Source organism: Cyclospora cayetanensis, unplaced genomic scaffold (assembly GCF_002999335.1).
Source record: "Cyclospora cayetanensis isolate NF1_C8 unplaced genomic scaffold, CcayRef3 CcayRef3_contig_145, whole genome shotgun sequence".
Lineage (NCBI taxonomy): Eukaryota > Apicomplexa > Conoidasida > Eucoccidiorida > Eimeriidae > Cyclospora > Cyclospora cayetanensis.
Window position 1 is genome coordinate 789 of NW_020312087.1, and position 10,539 is coordinate 11,327.

Sequence of the window (10,539 nt, forward strand, 5' to 3'; positions counted from 1 at the left end):
CCTCCCCTTGTTGAGACATTGGCTCTACCCCGCTGACCATAAATGGAATGAGTGTTGCTCAAGAGATCAGGCTGAATTTTTCCTAGCGGATTAAACGAGCAAACACAAAAGCGAAGTCAGTAAAAAGTCTGCAGTGTCCAGGCGGGGTGCAGGACTTTAAAAAATAAGCCCAGTCACAACATTAGTAGTACCTATCTTCCTCTCGTCTAGGTGGCGAGATTTCGCCATAGGGAAATGACTATAAAATGTTGCATGCGTCTATATGCTTCAAGCCGATATACAGTAAAATAGAACGAATCCTAATTAAAACGCATGAGTACAATTTTTCCTCCAAGAGTCGGTTTTGTGTTTTACATGAATGCTGCAGCTTCTGTCATCTGTCTTCCTACCACTGGGCTTTCCTCATATCATGGAAGGAAAAGGCAGGGGTACCAGTGCCTCCTGGTGCACTGCTGGAAGTGGCTGCATTGGGCACTTTACGGCTTCCCTTGTACAAGCTGTTCCTCCTGCAGCAACTGTTGTAAGAGAAGTGCGGGGGAGGCCCTCAAACTCGGGTTGGGATGAAGTAAGGCCTTCAGAAGGCGGTGCGCCCTTGGGTCGCTTCCACACGTCTTTAAGTTGAGGCTTTTCCCGGTGCTACGGTCACCGCTGCTGGGTGCTACCGCTGCAAGGAACAGCCTGCGCAGGTGACGCAGAGTGTCGGTGGTACTTGCAACAGCTGAGATGCTGTACGGAAGTCGAGTGCTGCAGAATACGTGGAACAAGAGAAGGCCAAGGCCCCACGCAGCAGCCGCCTCTGCCGGTGATACTCCCTGGCGTTGCAACTGTTGCAGATGCTGCTCCCACAATTCTTTTTCCTTGGGAGGAACAGCAGGCTCACAGAAGGCCTGCTCGGGAGGAACGTAGGCCCTCCATGGCTGCTCAAGTTCTTCATCTTCGCAGCCCCATCTCTGCTGTTGCTGTTGCTGCAGTGAATGGACACCGTCCAGCAGCAGCCGACCGTCACTACTAATCCATGGAGACGCGGGGCCTAGGGCCCCCAGGTGGAGCCCGGCACTGTGGAGGGCAGCTGTTGCCTTCAGCAGCTGTAGGGCAACAAACCACTGCCCGTTCGGTTGCAGCATTGGAAGCTGCTGCAGCCTCAGCAGTGCGTCAGGGTATATTTCGACCCAGTTCAAAAGCATGTCTTCCCCTGCGACTGCAACAGCAGGGGATGGCAAAGTCAGCTGGCCTACCCACAGAGGGAGCAACAGATGCCGCTTCGCTTCACTTAGGGCTCTTTCTTGTTGCTGTCCAGTGGGCTGCTGCTGGTGCGTCTGTAGCGGCTGCTTGGCGTCGGCAACCAGCCATGGCTCAAGCTGCTCCTGAGGCTTTGGCTGCGTCGGAAGTGGTTTTTGCAGCAGACGCAGCGCAGAATGAACCAGTTTTTGCCGCTTTGCTTCGGCAGCCGTGTAGGCCTCGTCCTGTGCGAGACCCTTCGCCCGCTCAAACCTCATTAAATAGTGCTCTCCTTTAGACGCGGCTGTCGCTGTTGGCGGATGCGCTGCTGTAGGGGGGGGCGTGTGTACTCTGAAGTGCATGCTGTATCGGGTTTGGTCCCTTAGACAGTCCAGAAGCAGGCCCGGAGGGACCTTGGGGTTCCCATGGTGAGCGTCTGAGACCTCAAGGCGCAGCACTACTGGAGGGCCGAGCTTGTTCATCACCTCTTTCACCAGATGCCGGGCGCCTTCTGCGGAAATATTTCCGGCTGCTTCGGCTGCTGCACTGAGCAACTCCTTCTTGCCTGCCGCAGCAGCATCAGCAACACGCTGGAGACCTGCGGCAACGGCAGCTGCTGCTGCGGAAATCGATGCCTTGTTGCTGCGCGGATCCTCTGCTTCCCCCATTTCTGCTGTTATTGAAGGCCCCGTGACAGTGGCCGTTGCCGGAGGGCTGGTCGCCGTACTGGTGGCCACAGGGGTGTTGCTACTATTTCCTGGGCAAGGAGGCAGATGCGGCATGAGGGGTTTAGTCGAACCTTCAGAACCGGAATCTATTACTTCAGCGAGGAGAAGAGGCTCTAGCTGCTGCTGGTCCTGCTTCTGCTTTTGCTGTTGTTGCTGTTGCTCCTCCTTCTTCTGAAGTGTTTCTGCTGCACCATTTTCTGCCAGCTGCCACTCCCTCAGCGCGTTGAGAATGCCTTCCTGCTTCTCATCCCACGTGTTCTCTGGCTTTTCATCCGCCGGTGTTGCTGGATCCAGTGGCTGATGCGGGTGCTGTTGTAGACGCAACAAGGCAGAAGTCACTGCATCCTCGTCACCCGAGTCCTCCAGCCTGACCAGCCGCAGCACAGCTTTCTCATCATTATACCCTTCTGTGTCTGAATCTCCCTTGTGCGTGTCTGTATGCGATACTGCAGATGTCGGTAGGCTGGCTGATGTTTCTGCTAGTGCTTGCTCAGGCCGACTTGCTGATACCACTCCCGTTGCTTCCTGAGAAGGTGCAGGACCCGACGATCCTCGAAATAACCATTCCTGGCTCACTGAATGGTGTCCATGGGCCGTTGGGTGGTGTAGACTACCCTCCTGTGGGTTAGTGAACTGCCAGGCTAAGACCTGGCAGGGGCCTCCAGTGGCCGCAGCACCGGCAAGCAGCAAAGAGGAGGGTCTCATTTGCCTTTACAGGCGGACAAGAGAAGCTCGAGCTCTCTAGACACTGCCCAATGTTTACGTGACATGCCAGTGGTGCAGACACCGTTTTACCTGCTGGTGCCGCTGTGGCTGAAGGGGCACAGGAATGGGACAGAGAGACCTCATCACCCCTTGCCAGCATCTGCAGCGGTATGCACAGAAGCTTCAACCCCATATAAGCAAAGGATTGGTTTTAGAGCCTGGGTTTCATGCTTAGAGGCGGATGGCCATGAGACCGCTGGCAGCGGAGAGACCGGTGGCCCTGCGGCCAGGAATCGTTACTCGCGGTCGTGCACTTGTTATTCAAGGTCGCCTGCTATTTCCGAAAGCATATGTTTCAGAGCTAGAACAAATCCAGCATTTTACATTGCTGAGGTCCACGCGTTCCAATTCAAAGTCGTGTCTCCAAAGGCGTCACCCAGAGCTTCCGCTCTGCCGCTGATGCGGCCACAGGCTCATCTTCTGCAAACCCTCCCCTCTAAGTCTTTTCCTGCACTCAGAACCCTAAGCTTCTTCTACTTGGCTTTCTTTAGTAGGACTGTGACTTGCTGTCAACCCTATAGCGTCCGTTTTGTTCCGCACTTGCATCTCAAGATTCAGTTGGGGTGAAAACGGGTCACCGCTCCAGCTATTCGCCCTACTCAGGGCCAGGGCATCAGTAGAAGCTCCCAGAGTCCTATGTTAGAGGCGAAAGACCTGTTTAGCAAGAGGGGGAAAAGAAACTGAAGAATGCCCAGGCATCGATGCGTTGGGTGTATGCCCCCTCCTCGCTGTGGACCTAAAGGCCCAGTTGTTTTAGTCAGGGGCCGCTCTGGTCCAGAAGGCAGCTCCAGGATTGATAGCATCTCCAGTGCGACACAAATGAAGAATCTTATTATTCAGGAGCTGCTCCACGCCGTGCAGGGTTCTTGATATAAAGAAGGACCCCTTTTGCAGATGTTGATATCAGTTGTAGTACCCCTATAGGAGGCTGTGTCTTTTCAGGACCTAAGAGACAGAATCACATGGCACCTGCCCTTTCTGTGTAGCATCCAACACTGAGGAAATGGCTTTTTATTCTTTGCGTAAACACCGCATTACTCCACCTGAAGGCTCCGTTGCGGGCATGTGGGCCCTAACCCCATCCCAATTTCAGTAAAACGTTCTGAAGTTTCCCTCTGAAAGAGTAGCCCCTCACTTTCGTTACCCCTAACGCTTGCGACATCAGGGCAAAGCGACAGCTAGAGTGCGCCCCGCTGCTCCCTCTAGCACTGCAAACATTCGCAGCTGGTTGGATATGGCATCTAGCGCGAAGAGACACGCTAACTTCTACAACATTAAGCTCACTCTACTCGGCACACAATTTCATACGGATGACCAAGCCAAATGACTTATTCATAATAAACTTTCACTCAAATATACCCTGCGTAACAGGAAGTACTAAGTCATTGCTTGACCCGCTTTAAGTGTCTCCATGCAAGCCTTTCTTCTTCATTACGGCTCACTCAGAGATTGAACTTAGAACTTATTGGTTGAATACTTGTGTATTTGGGGCGGAGGAATGCTAGAACCATACTGAAGTAAAATATGGTTTGTCCATGTGCGCGAGCCTACTGTGTGCACCTGGCCGCGAGTACCCGTACTTTTGAAAGGGTAAGGCTACATGCATTCTTGCTTTAAGTCCCTAGGCAGAGGGAGCTTCCGCCCGAGTCTGAAGTCCCAGCAGATCATTGCAGCCAGAAACTTACTGTTATCGCAGCCATAACTGGAAGATGTGCAGCTGCCGCTCCAGTTGCATCCTCCTTCTCACGACTTCAGAAGTTGTTCCATGTGGGGCTCTGAGGAAGCAAATTTCAGAACTACGCTAATTCAAAGGAGCACCCTAGGCATGCATGCATATCAAAAACGCCTATGTTACTGTCTTTCATGCGGCTGATTTTAGTGTGCAATGTCAAGCATGGCAACCCGTGAATGTACGGGATAAGATTGACGAAGTTCTAGGAGATAAGCAACTAGATATGCAAAGCATTGCAAAGAGCATTATTTTGTTGGCTTAGAAGGCCCGCAAGCCTCAAGCCTATGCAAGGCATCAGACTGTTTTGGGGGCTGAACCCTACCATGAACAGCTCTTTTATTCCATGCTTTGAAGTGGTTAAACAGTCTGTCGCAGGACAATAATTGGCCCTCAAATTCGTAGTTTCATTACAGGAACATACAGGGGGGAAAATCGGCCCTAGGCGGGATGCTCGAATGTCAAAGTTGGCGTCAGTGGAGTGGCTGCCCTCCATGCCTATAGAGATCAAATGGGACTAAAGTATGCTGTGTCTCAGCATGCCTAGCAATTCATAGCTGAACGCCGATTATTTGCTAGTTTCAGGTTATGCTCATGGGATCACGATAGCTGGAGAGTTTGTACCTGCTCACTATTGCATCGAAAGCTGCACCGTCCACCCACCCCCACGGATGGGAGAACCCCATTGAAATTTACTTCTTGGCGGCGTCTTGGGCCTGAGAGATTCACTGTGGCCGCACAATGCTGGACTGTAGACTCACCAGGAACCACTAGTGTTAGCCAGGCAAAAGTTTTGCTATCCCTTGAGCCTATTTCCACAGACCCAGGCCACCAACGACAATTCAATCTTTTATTGCCGCCCACTGCCAATTTTTTGCGCTTTCCCAACCGTCCACAACACGACGGAGCAGAAAGACTCTCCAATTCGAGGCATGTGTGCTCACGCGTAAATTTCAAGACATGCATTTGCTCTGCACAAGTCTTGTAAAAACTTTAGCAAAAACATATTGTAGGACAGTCAAGCTTGCTATTTAAATATGTGGACGAACGTGGTCGCCCCCACAGGTGCCCTGGGAACTAATATTAGTCATCGCACTTTCGCGCTCACACGGCTGGCTTTTGCGCTTACGAAGGTCAGGTGCCAGCATATATGTGGAGGGCTCTTGTTACTAGAGCAGTTTAATGCTTCAAAAAGCCAAATAATACTATGCAGAGTCAAAAATGCGGGACTGATCGACCCTTTGTGATAACCCTACCAAGAGAGCGGTAAGCCACTGGTTGAGAGAAAAAGGTCTTTCGGTGCACACTCGTTCTTTAACCCTCTCCAATGTATGGCTTTATCCATTTATTAAGCTCACTCACGGACTAATATCCCTCCTCACGTCTATTAGATTCACGGCAAAATGCTCATTAGCTTTCGGTGTGCAAAGAAATGCACCTCCACTAGCCTTTCTATAGGGCTCTGCCCAGTTGCGCCCCAGGTTCCAATAGGGCCCCTAGGGCATTCACTGTTCAAGCTTAAATGCTGCTTTGAACCTTCCAGAATGCAATGAAGGAGTGATAGTTGCTTTGGTTCACTCCGGAAGATGCCTTAGCCCACTACTTGAAGGAGCGTGGGCTCAGTCCATGGCCCCCGCTGGAAATTTTCTAGAGAACAGATTGAGTAAGGGCTGCCATCTGCAAAGAACCTGCCGTTAGCATTACTGGACTGTGTCACGGATAGGTGATTAACCTTGTGGGTTCGTTGTAGCATCAAAGGACTTCGTGATCCTTCAGGCCACGCAGCTCTGCTACTCAGTCCAGTGAACTCTACTTGCTTCTCTCAGAGCGGCAAAATGACACATACATCTGGCTACCCCTGCTTAAGATATAACATCCATGGTACTCATAGTCGAAGTAATGGCCGGAAACGTTGGCAACTGCAGCTGAATATGCAAATGTGCGCTGTTGGAGCTTCTTCCTGTCGGCGCGGGGCCCTGATACCACGCCTGAAGCCTTCAACGATTCCACGACTTTTTTTAATGGACTACATGCCGCATGGACCTCCAACAGTCTTTAATTAAGGCGATCACATTTCTGCTTACGGTGCCCGCTCACATCATTCGCGCCTCTTTAAGTACTTTGAAGCCTCCTTTACTGAGGACATCTGCATTGTGTAGCTAAGGCCTATAACAAACGAATCTCTGACTTCTTTGCACAAGTTGCTGCCTACTCCTTTACAAGTTTCGAAGGTTGATTAAATGATGCAAAGTTCCGATGCTTTTTGTGTAGGAAACGAATAAGCACATCCAGCCGCCTGTCTAGTCTAAGGCGCATCAAATGAAGAATAGCACAAAAATGTATTTAAATAACATCACTAGTGTAATATATGCAGATATGTATTAAAATGGTAATCTTAAAAAGTAGGTTGGTGCACTGCGCAGCACCTCCCAGGTTAGCGCATGCCTCTTGCTGCCGACAACTGCACAGCTACCGAATTTCACTGGCAGCTCATAGAAAGTGAAGACAGAGGCAGAAGCTCCTCAGAGGAATGCAGACCGGCAAGAAGATGCAGGAGAGTCTACTGGGCAGGCGCAACAGGTAAAGGAGGGCGAGGTGGAGGCGGCGCCCCAGAAAGTGTACACGCCTGTAGTTTCTCCCCTCGAAAATACTGCTCTATATACTACCATTCCTTTTGGAGAAGGCTGAACGAAATCTAAACGGGGGAGGAAGGGAACAGACCACACGTAACGATGCCGACTTGCAAACACGCACGCAGTGGGGCCCCAAGGGCCCTTCGGCAGGGTCAAGAAGCCCCCTGCGATAAGGCGATCATCTTCTCTACACTTCTCCTGTCTTCCTTTTACCAAGGCTTACTTTAGTCTGAGAGCTGGAAGTTTCCTGAAAATGACGGATACGGTCAAGGAACGGACTTCCCTGGACCCTGGGAAAGCAGAGGATGAGGCCGATCCTTTGATGGATTCAGTGACTCGGATCACCTCACTCTGTCCAAACTGCGAAGACGACGGGGAAACCATTATCATGCTGCACAAAGTGCCGCATTTTAAGGACCTCCTCATTTCCTCCTTCAGCTGTCCCCACTGCAACTATTCGAATCGAGAGGTAAGAGGGAACTGCAAAGAGGGCGCATTCAAGATGCGTTTGAACTCGTTTCATCCCTGACGAGCCAGCTACAGCTCTCAGGTGGCTTCTGTGAAACGGGGCAGGGGTGTCTTGTTCATGTGGCTCCGGAACGTGACGAAAGAGAGTGAATCGTTGCTGGAATGGTATTGCGAATCAGGAATACAATAGGTCTTTATTTCTCTGTGAGCGTATACAGTGAAGGCTCTCTATGACTCGTCTGACACATGGTGGGCTTTAGCCACGATTGCATGAAGGGACGGAGGTACACCTAACGCCAGGTTAGTGTGGAATGGATGCAGGTCCAAGCGGCAGGGAGTTTGGCCTCTCGTGGGGTGCACATTTCCTGCAAGGTGGCATCTTCTCTGGATTTAAACCGTCAAGTTGTCCGCAGCGAGCACTGCACCATGAAGATACCAGAGATAGAACTTGAAATCCCAGCCTCTAGAGAGAGGGCAGAGTTGAACACTATTGAGGGCTTTGCGGTATCCTTCGCGGAAAACCTAAAGTGTGCTGCTCTGTATCAAACCCAGATCAACGAAACGCAGACAGCCGAACGCCTGACGCAGCTTGTGGAAAAGCTACGAGACATGGCTGCAGGCAAGCAACCCTTTGTCTTGGAGCTTGACGATCCCAGCGGAAACAGCTACGTAGAGAGCTTGGATTACGCTTCTGATAAGGCAGAGGAATCAAGCCTCAAGCGGCCAGATGCAGAGGTAAAAGCAGATGCGCAGAGCACGCGGACAAGTGCAAATAGTGAGAATGTAGCAAACAATCAACACCAAGGACAGGAAGCAGAGCACCAACAGGCCGTAAAACCGAGCGATAACGGCCTTACTGTAAGGTATTACGAGCGCACCAAAGAACAGCTTCACGCAATGGGATACTTTGAAACACAAGAAGAGCCTGAGGAAAGCAAAACAGGTAGGCGCATGACGAGTCGCCAGCTTAACAGGTTATGGATGAGGGCTTGCAATATAAGGCCAGGTTTGGTGTAGGCGGCCTAGGTCCTGTTGGGGGAGTGTTGGTGACCGCGAATTTCTCTAGCTTTGAAGCCTTATGCTTGGGGCAAAGGGCAGTTTATAGCTGGTAGTTTGCTTGCAGAAGAAAAGGCTCCCTCCGGGGCCGAGTTCGCAGAGGATGCTCTGAAAGATGAGGCGTTGCTCCTACCCGTGGAGTGCCCGCATTGTGGAACCAGTACAGCCAACAAAGTATGCCAAGTAGACATACCAGGTGCGGCAGAACGGACAGTACGGAGTTGTGTGAAGATCGACCCTGTTTCATGCGTTGGCGTTCATGCACACCAGGTGTAGCATGTGGAAGCATGCGGCCGCTAAGGGCGGCCCTAGCTCTGCTATGGATCTTTTGTGTAACAAGCATGCGGCTTTTGTATTGGCAGTGTGTAGGGATACTGCTTGGCTGCTCAGGGTTTAGACAGTGCCTCATCTTTGCGTTTTCTTGCCCCAATTGCGGAGCCAAGAACTCGGAAATCAAGGCTGCGGGGGCCTACGGCTTGGCAGCTAGAAGGTGGATCCTTACGGTACGCCATTTTGGCTCATGGAATTCCACTGAATGAGCCGCTTCTGCGTCAGATGCGTGCATGGGATGCTGCTGTCCTCTATCACTGCTGCCACTGCACTCTCCACACACGTGCGGGCTCGCGTCATTTCTCCGTGTATTCGTACTACTTCGCGCGTAGTGCGTTTCAGCCTGGATATCGCATATGCCACTAAACACCAACGTATGGCCCTCTCTGCGTGCTGCCGATTCCAGGTTTCGGACAGCGGTGACTTGAACCGAGACGTCTTAAAGGGAGATACTGCAAGCGTTGAGATTCCATCCCTTGACTTTTCGATGGAGGGAGGTGCAGAGGCGGGTGAGCTGTGGGGTGTCCAGAAAGCCTCAGAGTTCGTGCTGGGGGATGCACAGATCCTCTGGGTTCCGGTTTGCCTGCTACGTGCCGGCACCGTCGTGGGGAGCAGGAACTATAGCTGCAGTGATATCCACAGTCTGTTGCTTGAGTATCTCTTAGTCTGGGTCACTAGGGTAGTGTGCAATGTTGCTTCGCATCTACCTGGAGGGGGTTGTAGAGGGCCGACCGAGGCAAACTCCTAGTCTGTCATTAACCGTTCCCAGAATGCGAATGGCTTCAGGAACTCTGACGACAATTGAGGGCTTGATCAAGTCCCTTAGAGAGGGCGTATCTGAGAGCGCGCCCTTTGCAGTGGGAGATTCTGCTGCTGATGCTTCCAGGAAGCGAATGGCTTACGTTTGCGAACAGCTGGGTCAAATGCAGGAGGGCCTACCCTCAGTCCTTCCCTTTAAGCTGATTATTAACGACCCAGCAGATATGTCATTCGTGGCCCTGAGGAACAAAGAGGCAGAAGCACAGAAGGCTCCCCCTTTACAAATCGATGCTTCTACCCACGTAGATGGGGATGCAGCCAAGGCCCTTGCAGCAGCAGCAGCAGCAGCAGCGAAGGTCCCTGGTGCCGCCATCACTGAGGCAGAACTGGAGAAGAAGCTTGAAGAAGCCAAGCCTGGTGAAGTTCTGTGGAGCTCTGACCTAGACAAAACTTTGGTAAGAGCTGGGACCCACAAAATTAAAGCCGCACAGCACAGGTGAAATCTTTAGAATGGCCACTGGAGTCTCATGGTGACTTCTTGTCCACAAAGGGGCCCCGAGCTTGGTCTGCGTGCACCTTTTTGTTCGCATTCATTCAGTTCCGTTGCGGGATACGCTTCATGTGGCTTGCCCGCAGTTCCTTTTCTTAATGTTGCGTGTGTTCTAACTACAACGAAGTAGCTTCCCCTGGGTTGTTTCTTCAGAGTTTGACGAAAGTCTAGAGCTAATCAAAAACTTGTGAGCTGTGTGTTGCGTGGTGGGGTTGTGGATTGGTTTTGGGATAGAGGGTGGAGGTATACAAGAGAACGGTCGAACAAGACGACGCTTTGGGCCTGCTCGATATGAAGACCTAA

The 10,539-nt window shown here is 51.5% G+C and overlaps 2 protein-coding genes across 2 annotated transcripts; one reads left to right on the plus strand and one right to left on the minus strand.

The window, feature by feature from the left end:
• Positions 1-476: 476 nt before the first annotated feature.
• LOC34620691 lies at positions 477-2,651 on the minus strand. Its single transcript, XM_026336742.1, has one exon. The coding sequence runs from the start codon at positions 2,649-2,651 to the stop codon at positions 477-479; it is 2,175 nt and encodes a 724-aa protein (XP_026192527.1).
• Positions 2,652-7,326: 4,675 nt separating this feature from the next.
• LOC34620690 (zinc finger protein ZPR1) lies at positions 7,327-10,539 on the plus strand. The gene is made up of 7 exons (XM_026336743.1): positions 7,327-7,542; positions 7,863-8,484; positions 8,665-8,793; positions 8,988-9,100; positions 9,334-9,436; positions 9,714-10,141; positions 10,471-10,539. Exons 1-7 carry the CDS (start codon positions 7,327-7,329, stop codon positions 10,537-10,539), a joined length of 1,680 nt encoding a protein of 559 aa, XP_026192528.1.

Coding starts and splice junctions, on each gene's coding strand:
- LOC34620691 (XM_026336742.1), bottom strand. CDS start 2,651: ATGAGACCCTCCTCTTTGCTGCTTGCCGGTGCTGCGGCCACTGGAGGC.
- LOC34620690 (XM_026336743.1), top strand. CDS start 7,327: ATGACGGATACGGTCAAGGAACGGACTTCCCTGGACCCTGGGAAAGCA. Junction 7,543..7,862: donor GCAACTATTCGAATCGAGAG/GTAAGAGGGAAC, acceptor GAATGGATGCAG/GTCCAAGCGGCAGGGAGTTT. Junction 8,485..8,664: donor GCCTGAGGAAAGCAAAACAG/GTAGGCGCATGA, acceptor GTTTGCTTGCAG/AAGAAAAGGCTCCCTCCGGG.